The following is a 12,509-nucleotide window of genomic DNA, read 5'->3' as shown; positions in this document are numbered from 1 at the left end:
CCTTTTCCATCCATGTATGGAATATGCTTCACATATCTGGGGGGATTCCGCTCATACCACTCTCCTAGACAGGGTGGAATGAAAAGCTTTTCATCTCATCAATTCCTCTCCTCTAACAGACTGTTTTCAGCCTCTTTCTCATCGCTGCAATGTTGCATCTTTTGCTATCTTCTACTGCTATTTTCATGCGAACTGCTCTTCTGATCTTGCTAACTGCATGCTTCCCCTCCTCCCACAGCCTTGCTGCACAAGGCATTCTTCTTTCTCTCAATCCTATTCTGTCCACCTCCCTAATGCAAGAGTTAACCAGTATTCTTAATCAATCATCCCTTTCTCAGGTAAACTCTGGAATTCCCTCCTTGTTTCTATATTTCCACCTTCCTATGACTTGAACACCTTCAATTTTTTGACAACCACTTTGGATCCTATTCAGGGGGCCAGCATCTCAGTGGGCTTTTTTTTTTTTTTCTACTGGATTCTTGTTGCCCTTGGCCGATGTCCTTCCTACATAAAAAAAAAAAAAATGCACTTTTCATACATGCCATACATGCAAATAAGCACTGGTCAGATAAAAATTCCCTTGGTCTACTTCAAATTCTTACTACTTACTAGCAACTACACTGCCTCCTGCACAAATCACTTTTCCCCAGACAGGAAAACTTCCTTGCACATGTTAAAACAATGGATATACAGTAAAAACTCACTAAGTTAAAGTAAATGGGAGGGAGGCCAATCTGACAACTGAAAACCTGACTTATCTAAACTTAACATTGCAATTTAATTCCTTGATCCCAAGGTGTTGACCAAGCCTCCTTGCAATATGTTCTTTCTTGCATGTACCAATTGTAGGCAAATTCACTGAGGTTTTCATGATGTGTCTTCCTTGCTCTATACAGGTCTTTTCCTTTCCCTTAAAAGTGTCCACCTTAACTAACATGTAACTAAAAAGGGCCCAACTTAGTGTGGTTTTACTGTACATAGACAAAAGATGGAATATATGATGATGTATAAGATCATTACTTCGTAATCAATAAATAACTGACAGAATTTCAAAAGAGACTGACAGAGCTGCAAATTTCCTTGAAGTTTTGAGTCAGGTTTCTGCACACTTATCATGAAAGACATTACTAAGGCTCAGTGGATAACATGATTTCTTAACGTCAACACTTGAGGAGCCAGACCTGTATCAGCTGGTCATAGGAGACAGTGTGTTCCCCAGGATGGAGGTGTGAAGTAGGCTGTCCATGCTGGTCTGATGGAAGGTTTGGGGGACAGAGGCGGCCCAGGTGAGGCACCAGCGCTCTCAGGCACAGCATGCACCCAAGAACCTGGCTGGTGGGTGCCTCCTCCTGCACTGGCACCAGAGTCTGCAGAATGGTGGTTAGGAGCCATGAGAGAAACATGGGTGGCTTGCGGGAGTGGCAGCAGAGCACCAGCAGTGAAGACACAGCAGAGCGCCTCACTGCTGATGATGAGTGACTTAGGTTTGGCAGGAAGGCCTTCAGGAGATTCTTGACCTCATTGTCATTGGTGAAATGGCCAAGCGTTGGCATAATCTTCTCAAGAGCAGCTGCCAGAGTCTCCAGGAGGGGCTCCTCTGTGCGCCGAGCCATTCTTGTCACGTATGGCAGCAGGTTCTGTACATAAGCACGGCCTTTCTGGGGTCTGGAGGAAAGGAGTACAAATGTGAGGGAAAGATATGGAAGAGGAGTAATATTCATGGTTGCATGTATGTAAAGGCACAATGCTCACTCTTAAGATGTTAATATTTGGTTTGCTTAAACAACAATTTCCCCAGTCATATACCCTCAAATCTTTCAAATAATTAATTAAAATATGTTGTTGTTTTTTTTTTTTTTTTTAAATGAGGTGTTGGTTTCCACAAGAAAGTGAGAAAGGATGAAGTGAAAATGACATAAAATGAATGAGAGAAAGACCCAAGGTATCACTCCCTTGTCCCTTATCTCTGACAGATAAGAAGGAGGGGAGGTGACAGGGAAGGTGGTTTAAGACAAGATGAAAGAAGGGAAGGAGATAAAGAAAAAAAAGGGAGGAAGGGACAGGTGGCAGATAGGTGAGCAGCAGGGTTGGCATTCAAAAAAAAACCCACTAAGAAGAGAAAAAAAAAGCCTGTGTTTTTTAATACTTAACATATCAAAATTTATATATATTATTGATAAATAAGGTCTATATATGTACATATACATAAAAAATGGAATAGTCAAACCTGATCCATTCGTTTCCTGTACAGTACAAGTTAACAGGATTTGTGTAACCAGATCAGCCTGTATCAGCATGATACAGGCTGTCTGGTTTTCATTAATAGAAAGTGTCAAAATCTTTCAAGATCTAACTCACCTCATGATTTCTGGCACCTAGACAAAACCATCTCCAATAATTTTGCTTCTTCATCTTTCCCTCCATTATTTCAAGCTGATGGCACCACTGCCATCTCATCTATTTCTAAAGCTGAACTCTTCGTTCAAACCTTTGCTAAAAGCTCTACCTTGGATGACTCAGGGCTTGTTCCTCCCTCTCCTCCACCCTCTGACTACTTCATGCTACCCATTAAAATCCTTCACAGTGATGTTTTTCCATGCCCTTGCTGGCCTAAACCCTTAGAAGGCTTAAGGACATGATGGGGTTCCTCCTATTGTTCTCTGAAACTGCACCTACATGCTTGTGCTTTGCCTAGCCAAACTCTTTCAACTCTGTCTATCAACATCTGCCTTTCCTTCTTGCTGGAAGTTTGTCTACATTCAGCCTATTCCTAAAAAGGGTGACTATTCTAATCCCTCAAATTACCATCCTATTGCTTTAATTTCCTGCCTCTCTAAAGGTTTGAATTTATCCTCAACAGGAAGATTCTTAAACATCTATCACTTCACAACCTCGTATCTGATCGCCAATATGGGTTCCTTTGAGGCTGCTCTACTAGTGATCTTCTAGCTTTCCTTACTGAGTCTTGGTCATCCTCTTTTAGAGATTTTGGTGAAACTTTTGCTGTTGCCTAAGATATATCAAGAGTTTTTGACAGAGTCTGACACAAAGCTTTGATTTCCAAACTACCTTCCTACAGCTTCTACTCTTCTCTCTATAACTTTGTCTCAAGTTTTCTTTCTCTTGTTACTGTGGTAGACAGTCACTACTCTTCTCCTAAAACTATTAACAGTGGTGTTCCTCAGGATTCTGTCCTGTCACCCACTCTCTTCCTATTATTCATCAATGATCTAAACCAAACTTTTTGTCTTATCCACTCCTACATTGATGGTACCACCCCGCACTTTTCCACATCTTTTCCTAGATACTCAACCCTTCAGGAAGAAAGCAGTTCATGCAAAGAAATCACAGAACACCTGACTTCTGATCTCTCAAAAATTTCTGATTGGGGCAGAGCAAAATTAGTATTGTTCAATGCCTTAAAACTCAATTCCTCCATTTATCAACTTAACACAACCTTCCAGACTGCTATGCCCTCTTCAATTTCACTCAACTATCCCTCTTTTCTACTCTGAACATTATTACACTGAAGATTACTTATAATCTAAAATGGAAACTTTACATTTCATCTCTAGCTAAAACAGCTTCTATGAAGTTAGGCATTTTGAGTTGTCTCTGCCAGTTTTTCTCACCCCCAGCTGCGAACTCTGTAAAGGGACCTTGTCCATCCATGTATGGAGTATGCTTCACATGTATGCGGGGCTTCCACTCATACCACTATTTTAGACAGGGTGGAATCAAAAGATTTTCGTTTTATCATCTCCTCCCCTCTGACTGACTGTCTTCAGCCTCTCTCTAATCATCACAATGTTGCATTTCTTGCTATCTTCTACCATTATTTTCATGCCGACTGGTCTCCTGATCTTGCTAACTAAATGCCTCCCCTCCTCCCAAAGCCTCGCTGCACAAGACTTTCTTCTTTCTCTCACCCCTATTCTGTCCACCTCTCTAATGCAAGAGCTAACCACTATTCTCAATCATTCATCCCTTTCTCTGGTAATCTCTAGAACTCCTTGCCTGCTTTTGTATTTCCACTTCCTATGACTTGAACTCGTTCAACAGGGAGGTTTAAAGACACTTATCCTGTAATTTCTGACTACTGTTTTCGACTTTGTTTGGGGACTGGCACCTCAGTGGGTCTTTTTATTTTTTATTATTAAATTTTTGTTGTTCTTGGCCAGTGTCCCTCCAACATAAAAAAAGAAAAAACACTTCAAACCTTTTGTTTCACTCTACATTACTTTTTTAATTGCTTATTTAAACTGATTCACATACAAATATGAGGAATGAACAAAAAAATAAATAAAACTCAATAAAACAACAACAAAAAAAAAAGTGGATTGGGCTTTTTTAAAAACCCTGGTTATTTACTAACCCTGGTGAGTAGCAGCTCATACACCTGGTGAGTTAGTCTTGTGAGTTTTAGTTTGTTTTAGTTTAGTTTGTTGTGCTCACATGAATGGTGAGTTCATCTTGCCAGATTTGGTTTGTTATTCTGATTAAACTTTTATTAAAATTCCAGTGCTTGCATCAGTGGTGAGCTCATTATGCCAGTTTTAGTTCATTATTGCAATTGTATATTTATTAAAATTTCAGTATGTTATTGCAGTTGTACATTATAATGACCTTGCATTGTCACATATCCTACTGTATAAAGACAATGCAAGGGCTGGTTTGTACCTTATGTGGTGGCAGAGTGCAGCAAAGCGTGTAAGGGCTGCTCTCAGACTCCTTACTGACCCATTCTTCTTGATCTCTTTGTACAGCTCTACTTGTATCTTGCCCAACTGTGTTTCTGACAAGCTCTGGCAAACATAGCACATTTGATTATATATATATATATATATATATATATATATATATATATATATATATATATATATATATATATATATATATATATATATATATATATATATATATATATATATATATATATATATATATATATATATATATATATATATATATATATATATATATATATATATATATATATATATATATATATATATATATATATATATATATATATATATATATATATATATATATATATATATATATAAAAAGTGGATTAGGACAGATTTAACGAGGCTTTACAAAAGGAAGAATCTTTGAACATCTATGCAATGAATATGATATGAAGTAAACCTCCAAGAAAAGAATTATATGAAACATTGCATGGCATGACTGAAAATACAAATAAACAAATACATTTATTCACTTGTGCAAGGACTGAGCTCACTTGACACAATCATCAACTGGATCTAACAAAATATTATATGCAGCATCATATTCCATTCTATAACAAAATACAGGATGCCACTACAAGGCACCAATCCCCTGTCAGGCCACTGGCAAGCCTCACCCTGATCACCCGGTTAAGGGACTCGTTGGCACTGGTCCGCACATCAGGGTCTGCGTCGGCTGTCAGTAGCAGCAGTGTCTCAATTCCCACAGAAAGCAGCTTCTGGATCTCAGTGGGTTTGGCAGTAACCAGTGCATCAGCAATCACAGAGCAGGTGGCTGCCTTCTCTTTGCTGCTCAAGATCTGGTCTTTTTTACTATTTTTTAAAAGAATAATATGTGTAATTCTCAGGTAGCAGGAGATATGGAAGAACAATATTTGCAGGTGGATGTTTATGTTGAAGAGGTGAAGAAAATAATGCTATTAATTACAATTAAACAATGCTTGAGAAAATCAAGGCTTCTGTGCAATGGCAAAAAACTTATATAACATGAAAATTTGGGTTGTACAGGTGCTAAAGTGATGGTCTGATGAACTCTTTCAGAAACAATAAGGCAGACCTAACACACTCACCTGAGCAGCCCCTGGCCCTGCTGAGAGAGGGAGGTTGCAAATGATGCCATGGTGCGGTTGTGCTCCTGTGGCCGCTGCTCTGCCCCCGCCCCAGCCCCAAAGGCAGCAGTTGGGGTGGGAGCACCTCCAGGATTGCCATTACCCTGAGAAAGCTTCACGGCCTCAAAGGCTCGCACTAGCTTTTCCAGGGCAGCCATCTTGGATTGTGTTGACTCTTCTGATGATGAAAAATAAGCTTGTACAGGAGAATTATTATTTCAAAACTATCTTTTACCAACTTGCTCTCCTGTATACATTGTACATTGTCCTAATGAACAGGAAGATTCTTACATCTGTCACTTCACAGCCTTCTACCTGATCACTGGTATGAGTTCCATCAAGGCCACTCTACTGGTGATCTTCTGGCTTTCCTTACTGATTCATGTTCATCCTCTTTTAGGATTTTGGTGAAACTTTTGCTGTTGCCTTGGACATATCAAAAGCTTTTGATAGAGTCTGGCACAAAGTTTTGATTTCCAAACTACCCTCCTAGGGCTTTTATCCTTCTCTCAGTAACTTCATCTTGTTTCCTTTCTGACAGTTCAATTGTTGCTGTGGTAGAATGTCACTGCTCTTCTCCTAAATCTATTGACAGTGGTGTTCCTCAGGGCTCTGTCCTGTCACCTACTCTCTTCCTATTATTCATCAATGATCTTCTAAACCAAACTTCTTGTCCTATCCACTCTTACACTGATGATACCACCCTGCACTTTTCCATTTCTTTTCATAGATGTCCAACTCTTCAGGAAGCAAACAGTTCATGTAGGTAAGCCACAGAATGCCTGACTTCTGATCTCTAAAAATTTCTGACTGGGGCAGAGTAAACTTTGTATTGTTCAATGCCTCAAAAACTCAATTCCTCCATCTCTCAACTCAACACAACCTTCCAGACAACTATCCCCTCTTCTTCGATGATATTCAACTGTTTCCCTCTTCTACACTGAACATCCTCGGTCTGTCTTTTACTTATAATCTAAACTGGAAACTTTACACTTCATTGCTAGCTAAAACAGCTTCTATGAAGTTAGGCATTCTGAGTCATCTCCACCAGTTTTTCTCATCCCCCCAACTGCTAACTCTGTAAAGGGACCTGATCCATCAATGTATGGAGTATGCTCACATGTTTGGTGGGATTCACTCATACCACTATTTTAGACAGGGTGGAATCAAAAGCTTTTTGTCTTATCAACTCCTCTCCTCTAACTGACCATCTTCAGCCTCTTACTCATCACCATAATGTTGCACCTCTTGCTAGCTCTTACCATTATTTTCATGCTAACTGCTCTTCTGATCTTGCTAGCTGCATGTCTTCCCTCCTCCCATGGCATTGCTGCACAAGACTTTCTTTTCTCTCACCCATATTATGTCAACCTCTTTAATGCAAGTGTTAAACAGTATTCTCAATCATTCATCCCTTTCTCTAGTAAACTCTTGAACTTCCTGCCTGCTTCTGTATTTCCTTCTTCTTATGATTTGAAGTCTTTCAAGAGGGAGGTTTAAAGACACTTATCCTTCAAATTTTCAATGATTCTCTTGACATCTCTTTTGGGACAGGCACCTCAGTGGGATTTTATTTTTCCTCCTTTTGTTTCCCTTGGCCAGTGACCTTACGTAATAAAAAATAAATAAATAAATATTTGTGTGAAAACTGACAGTGCAACATCTCTCTCTCTCTCTCTCTCTCTCTCTCTCTCTCTCTCTCTCTCTCTCTCTCTCTCTCTCTCTCTCTCTCTCTCTCTGTCTCTCTCTCTCAAAACCCCTTGCTGACTCAACAGATCTAATACATATTAAAAGCATATGAATATATAAAATAATAACAATTAATACTGATGCATGCTATGGGGGCAACTTATCATCTTAGTTTTATCAACACTGAGACAGAGCTGAATTCATGTCTCAAATGAACCAGATTGCACAGTATGGAGTTCAGACCACTTCTGGAATTTAACTCTTTTATGTGGAATACAAATTATATTGTGTATGTCTCCTGTTTATTAGTAGACTTGATTTTAAAATATACAAATTATATTGTGTATGTCTTCTGTTTATCAATAGACTTGAACTTTTAAATATACAAAGTTTCAGTTAATTAAACTTTGTTTTGAGATTGGCTTCCTTACACCTTTACTCTGTAGAGACAGACATGATTATCAGCTGGAAGATATCTAATGATGAATGTACAATACAATCACATCTCTAGACATCTTGTTGAAATGGCACAATCACTGATCTTCACCAATCTGCCTTATTTTCTGGCTGTGGACAGGTTACATACCTTACTTGATATTCAGAATAATTTAAGTAGGTGCCCAACTTCATAGAAGTCACATTAATTCACTGCAATTCAACATATCTCTCAGAAAACAAGTCCACAACTGACCTACTCACAGACTGAGCCTAAGAACACCTTTTTTGTAATATGTTTGTATGTGTCTTGGTAAGTAGTTCATGTGTTGGTGACATCCATAGGTGGGTGTTATCTAAATAAATTAGCGTGATATTTTATCGCAGTAACGATATCGGGTTATCGGTTATCCGATAGTTACTTCCTGTGTTATCAATAATCTTAGTTTAGGAACATGAGCATGTTGAAACTTTAAACTTTCAAAATCAAATATGGTTATTTTACCTAAAACAGTACTTTCCATTAGTGAAGAGGCAGGATAAACATTGAATTTGAAGTTTTCTAAGATTTTTCTAAGTTTTCTAAGGTAAAGATAAAAATAAAGATTTGGACTTCAATTTTTTAATTCAAAATATCAATATCATTATCATTAGTATCGGAAGTTTGGATTTATTGACTTATTGGTTATCGGACGATAAATGTATCACTAGTTATCAATTATCGGTTATTGCCGATAAGGTTATTGTTATCGATTTATTGGTTATCAAGATTTTTTTTTTTATTATGCCCAGCTATGGTGACATCTGAATCTCTCTCTCTCTCTCTCTCTCTCTCTCTCTCTCTCTCTCTCTGTAAGTTCAATAACTTCTGTATGTCTAAGCTTTTGAATGAGACATCTTACTATGGAAGACACTTCAGATTGGTCATAATGGGACCTATTCTATTCTGATTTTTCATATACATGTCACTTGTCCACAAGCCATTTTATGACACACCTGCACCTCTCAGTTGCTATCCTGTATCCACAATGAAAAGCTGCTTTGCACATTGTAACTTTTGCCTGCTGGAATTTTATTAAAAATACACAGGGAAAATTAAGATTTGTCCAATAAATGTGAAAAAAAAAAAAATTTATAATCAAAAGATTACAGTCCATGGGAATCCAGGGAGTAAGCCTCCTTGGTGACGAGGTTAGATTTGGTGAGATTTGGTCAAGTCACTGTCTGGTATGGGAGACCCAGGAAGGATGAATGAGTGAGGCTTATATAAAGCCACATTAGTGTCTGTTGGAAGGGTCCAGAAGAAGAATAAACCCCACAGCTAGATTATATTCAATTTTTTAAGAAACTTTCCCCAGAGGTGACTGCTTTGTTCCTAATTTCCTCGACTGCCATACATGGCCGGTTTGGCTTACCCAGCCCAAAAACTCTGCATTCCCACCTAGTCCCCAAGCTTCATGCTAACAGGGAGGGGGGATGCAAATGAAAGAGATACAGGTGGCATTCTGCATTTTTATAATTATTTCACTAGATTCCATGGATTTTTTCAAAACATTTGAATTATCTGCAATAGACTTTTATATAAATTTTAAATTTAAAATTTTTTTACACTCATGGATTGTCTTTTAAAGCTATCATCTCCATTCAAGTACCCTAAAATTACTATTTTCGTGTTTCCCATCCATAAACTCCGCTTTCCAACGAGTCTTCAAGATCACAGGGGGAATGAAGGGAGAAGTAACAAAATCCAGTATTTCCAACATATTTTATGCTCAAAATCATCTATAACGTAAAATAGCAATAATGAATATCATGATTTTAAACTTAAAATGCAGTTTGGTCCTATTGTAAAGATTTACCAAATACTGGTTTCTTGTTTAACCCTTGTACTCCATCAGCCTTGATGAAGGCATGTGTGCCAGACCCCACCACACCATGACCATGGCTTCATTCCCACAGTATTCAAGTGGCAAAGATATTATGAACATTTACCAACATTTTTTTTTTATCACAGTTCCATTTTTCCCTACTTAAGATTTTGGTAAATCATCTTAAATTGAGTATTATTCTATGTTATGGTCCCATGCATTATCAATGAATAAAACTCAACTAAGGATTCAAACAGTCATTCGTTCAAAGCCACTTATCACTGGTGGTGGTGTGTCTGGCAGAGAAGCAGGTGGACGTGCCTGGTATGCTAAGCCTGCATTACTTTCCTTTCCTTTCAAGTCATAACTGAAGGCATTCTTGATCACAGTGGGCATGATTCCGTTTGCTGGCGGTGTAGTACTAGACCTGCTGGAATATGAGTGGCCAGCTCTCACTCTGTTGCTGACACAAGACAACTGTTTCACTCTTCACCAATAGAGGAAACATGATTCACGGCGTCATCTCATAAATACAAGCGATTTATCTATAAACTTATTTTGCTAGATTCTTACTTCCTGCGTGTATCTCAAAGCGATACTTAGCCAAGGGGATGTGGCGTGTACTTATTCGATTTTCATTCCATAAACCCTCAGGGCAGCGCAGGCGGCGGTGGACCGCAGCTGGCGTCTCGTGTTCTTTGTCAAATATCTAAGTTTAGCACTCACCACCCTCGTCTCTCTAGATGGTTTTCAGTAAGCCAGACGCGCTGGGTCGTGCTAGCAGGCGTGGCGGTCGTGTATCTCCATGGTGTCTAATATATGCTAGTATTGAATTAGACCCGAGAGGTTGTGTTGTGCCTGCCCGCCATGTCCTCTCCCCCGTCCGGGACTGTCACTAACCTTAAATGAGTATTAAGATTTAACTATAAAGCACCATTTTGACAAATAAAAACAGTACTTTCAAACAAATTCATATAATTAAGATTATACTTTATTAAAAATTGGATGTGCTTTTAGGAAAAATAGTTTTGTTTACACTAGAAGTTAATCCCTAAAGGGAGATTGTTTGTTTGATTTCCTTTACTTGTCAATATGGGCGACTCCGCCTTCCTTTCTCTCAGTATTTTTAGTATACATATGTGTTAACAGAGTTAATTATTATGTATTGATTTCGAGAGCCATAATAATGATAATACGAACTGCCTATAAGATCTCATAAACCGATGAAAATACAAGCAACACATTTCCTTGATTGCATTCAGATAACTTTCTCGTCGCTAAGTGGAGATAATTTGATATGATTTGTTGTCTAAATAATTATCAAGGTAATCTGAACCGTCTATAAGTTTAAACAAATCGAAAATCTGACCCATGACAGCTTTCCTTGTGACTTAATTTTGATAGGCACGTGATGCTTCCTGTCACATGACGCGAGAGAATGGGAAGCCGATATAAATACTCTTTTTTAAAGCCATTATACATATCATCCTAAACTGACATTTAATTTAAAACTCAAAAACAAAATAATATAGTCAAAACTGGATACAGTAAGTACTAACAATTACTTTTAAGATAGAATAAAGGGGAAGTAGGGCAGCCGTTCTCTATGGTGCTCTATTGATCCCAGGCTGAGCAGAAGACAAGATGACACCAAGCAGGATGAGTGTATGTCTGCTCTTCTTCGTCTTCTCCGCAGGTAAGGCTGCCGCTGTAACCCTTACCATAGCACAGTAATGGTCCTGAAGTGTGCCTTCATGGTCTGGTGCTCTCAATTGTGTGATAAAGTATCTGGTGTGGTTCTTGAGTACATTCCTTAATGTTCCTACACTTTTTGAATAACGATGCTTTATTCCCTGATTCTGTTAGAATGTGTTAGTCTGGCCCTCTCATTCTGGATAGTACTGAAATTGTATTAGCGTTTTCATCAGAGGGCTAGATTAAGTTTAGGTTAAATCATATAGGTTAAGATTGATTCAGATCATTTTTTTTATTTATTTGTTTATTTATTTATTTTTTTTTACATATGTAATTCATTGATTCTGTTACGATTTGTTGATTTAACCCTCTTCACCTTTTCGATTATTTGCTTCCAGTAATTATTTTATCTTTTTTTTTACTTTTTTTTTTTTTTCCTCCCCTCAACTATGAAATGTAGCGATGTTCGTGGGAATTGTGCAGCATATTAAAGCAAATAATAATATATCAGAAAAAATAACATCGTACTCTGTAATGAGGCGCAGCATTTCGGTGGACTCGTAGACACCCATGGCCTCTCCCTTATTTGCAGTGCAGATGAAGCAGTAAAATCAGGTGGTCATTGTGGGAGAGTGGAAACAAAAATAGGGGTATATTTGTTGTGGCAACTTGTGTCCTGGGGAGAGTCTAGCAGTAGCCACAGAGGGCATTCACATCTTCTCTCTCAGGGCTACAGGTGAGTGCTCAGGTGAATTATTTATTTTATTTATTTATTTTTATTTATTTATTTTTTTAACGACTGTGGAGATCGTTCCTCGTTCATTTGAGCAGATTGACACAGTTGTTACATTTGTAAATCAAATTTTTGTGCTAGACCTTATCAGAAGCTTTTGATATGTTGAAGGCAACAGCAAAAGTTTCACCAAAATCTCTAAAAGAGGATGACTAAGACTCAATAA

General features: G+C 38.1%; 2 protein-coding genes across 5 annotated transcripts in view; one reads left to right on the top strand and one right to left on the bottom strand.

The window, feature by feature from the left end:
- The window catches only part of LOC135091497 (huntingtin-like), a 164,708-nt gene extending 153,959 nt beyond the window's left edge, over nucleotides 1-10,749 (bottom strand). For 3 of the 4 annotated variants that reach the window (XM_063989188.1, XM_063989190.1, XM_063989191.1), the window contains exons 1-5: nucleotides 10,582-10,749; nucleotides 5,825-6,041; nucleotides 5,372-5,567; nucleotides 4,681-4,805; nucleotides 1,182-1,665 (exon numbers count right to left, since the gene is read on the bottom strand). In XM_063989188.1, coding sequence (XP_063845258.1) covers nucleotides 1,182-1,665; nucleotides 4,681-4,805; nucleotides 5,372-5,567; nucleotides 5,825-6,021 — 1,002 coding nt within the window. In that variant the 5' untranslated portion in view covers nucleotides 6,022-6,041; nucleotides 10,582-10,749. Of the gene's footprint in view, nucleotides 1-1,181; nucleotides 1,666-4,680; nucleotides 4,806-5,371; nucleotides 5,568-5,824; nucleotides 6,042-10,428; nucleotides 10,561-10,581 lie in introns of those variants that run through there. The other variant, XM_063989189.1, reaches the window with a different exon arrangement.
- A 513-nt stretch (nucleotides 10,750-11,262) lies between these two features.
- The window catches only part of LOC135091499 (renin receptor-like), a 29,805-nt gene continuing 28,558 nt past the window's right edge, over nucleotides 11,263-12,509 (top strand). The window contains exon 1 of the mRNA XM_063989192.1: nucleotides 11,263-11,551. Within this exon, the coding sequence (XP_063845262.1) occupies nucleotides 11,500-11,551 (52 nt within the window). The 5' untranslated portion in view covers nucleotides 11,263-11,499. The remainder of the gene's footprint in view (nucleotides 11,552-12,509) is intronic.

This window comes from Scylla paramamosain, chromosome 37 (genome assembly GCF_035594125.1).
Source record: "Scylla paramamosain isolate STU-SP2022 chromosome 37, ASM3559412v1, whole genome shotgun sequence".
In the NCBI taxonomy this organism is placed as follows: Eukaryota; Metazoa; Arthropoda; class Malacostraca; order Decapoda; family Portunidae; genus Scylla; species Scylla paramamosain.
This window is presented reverse-complemented; position numbering and strand designations above follow the sequence as displayed.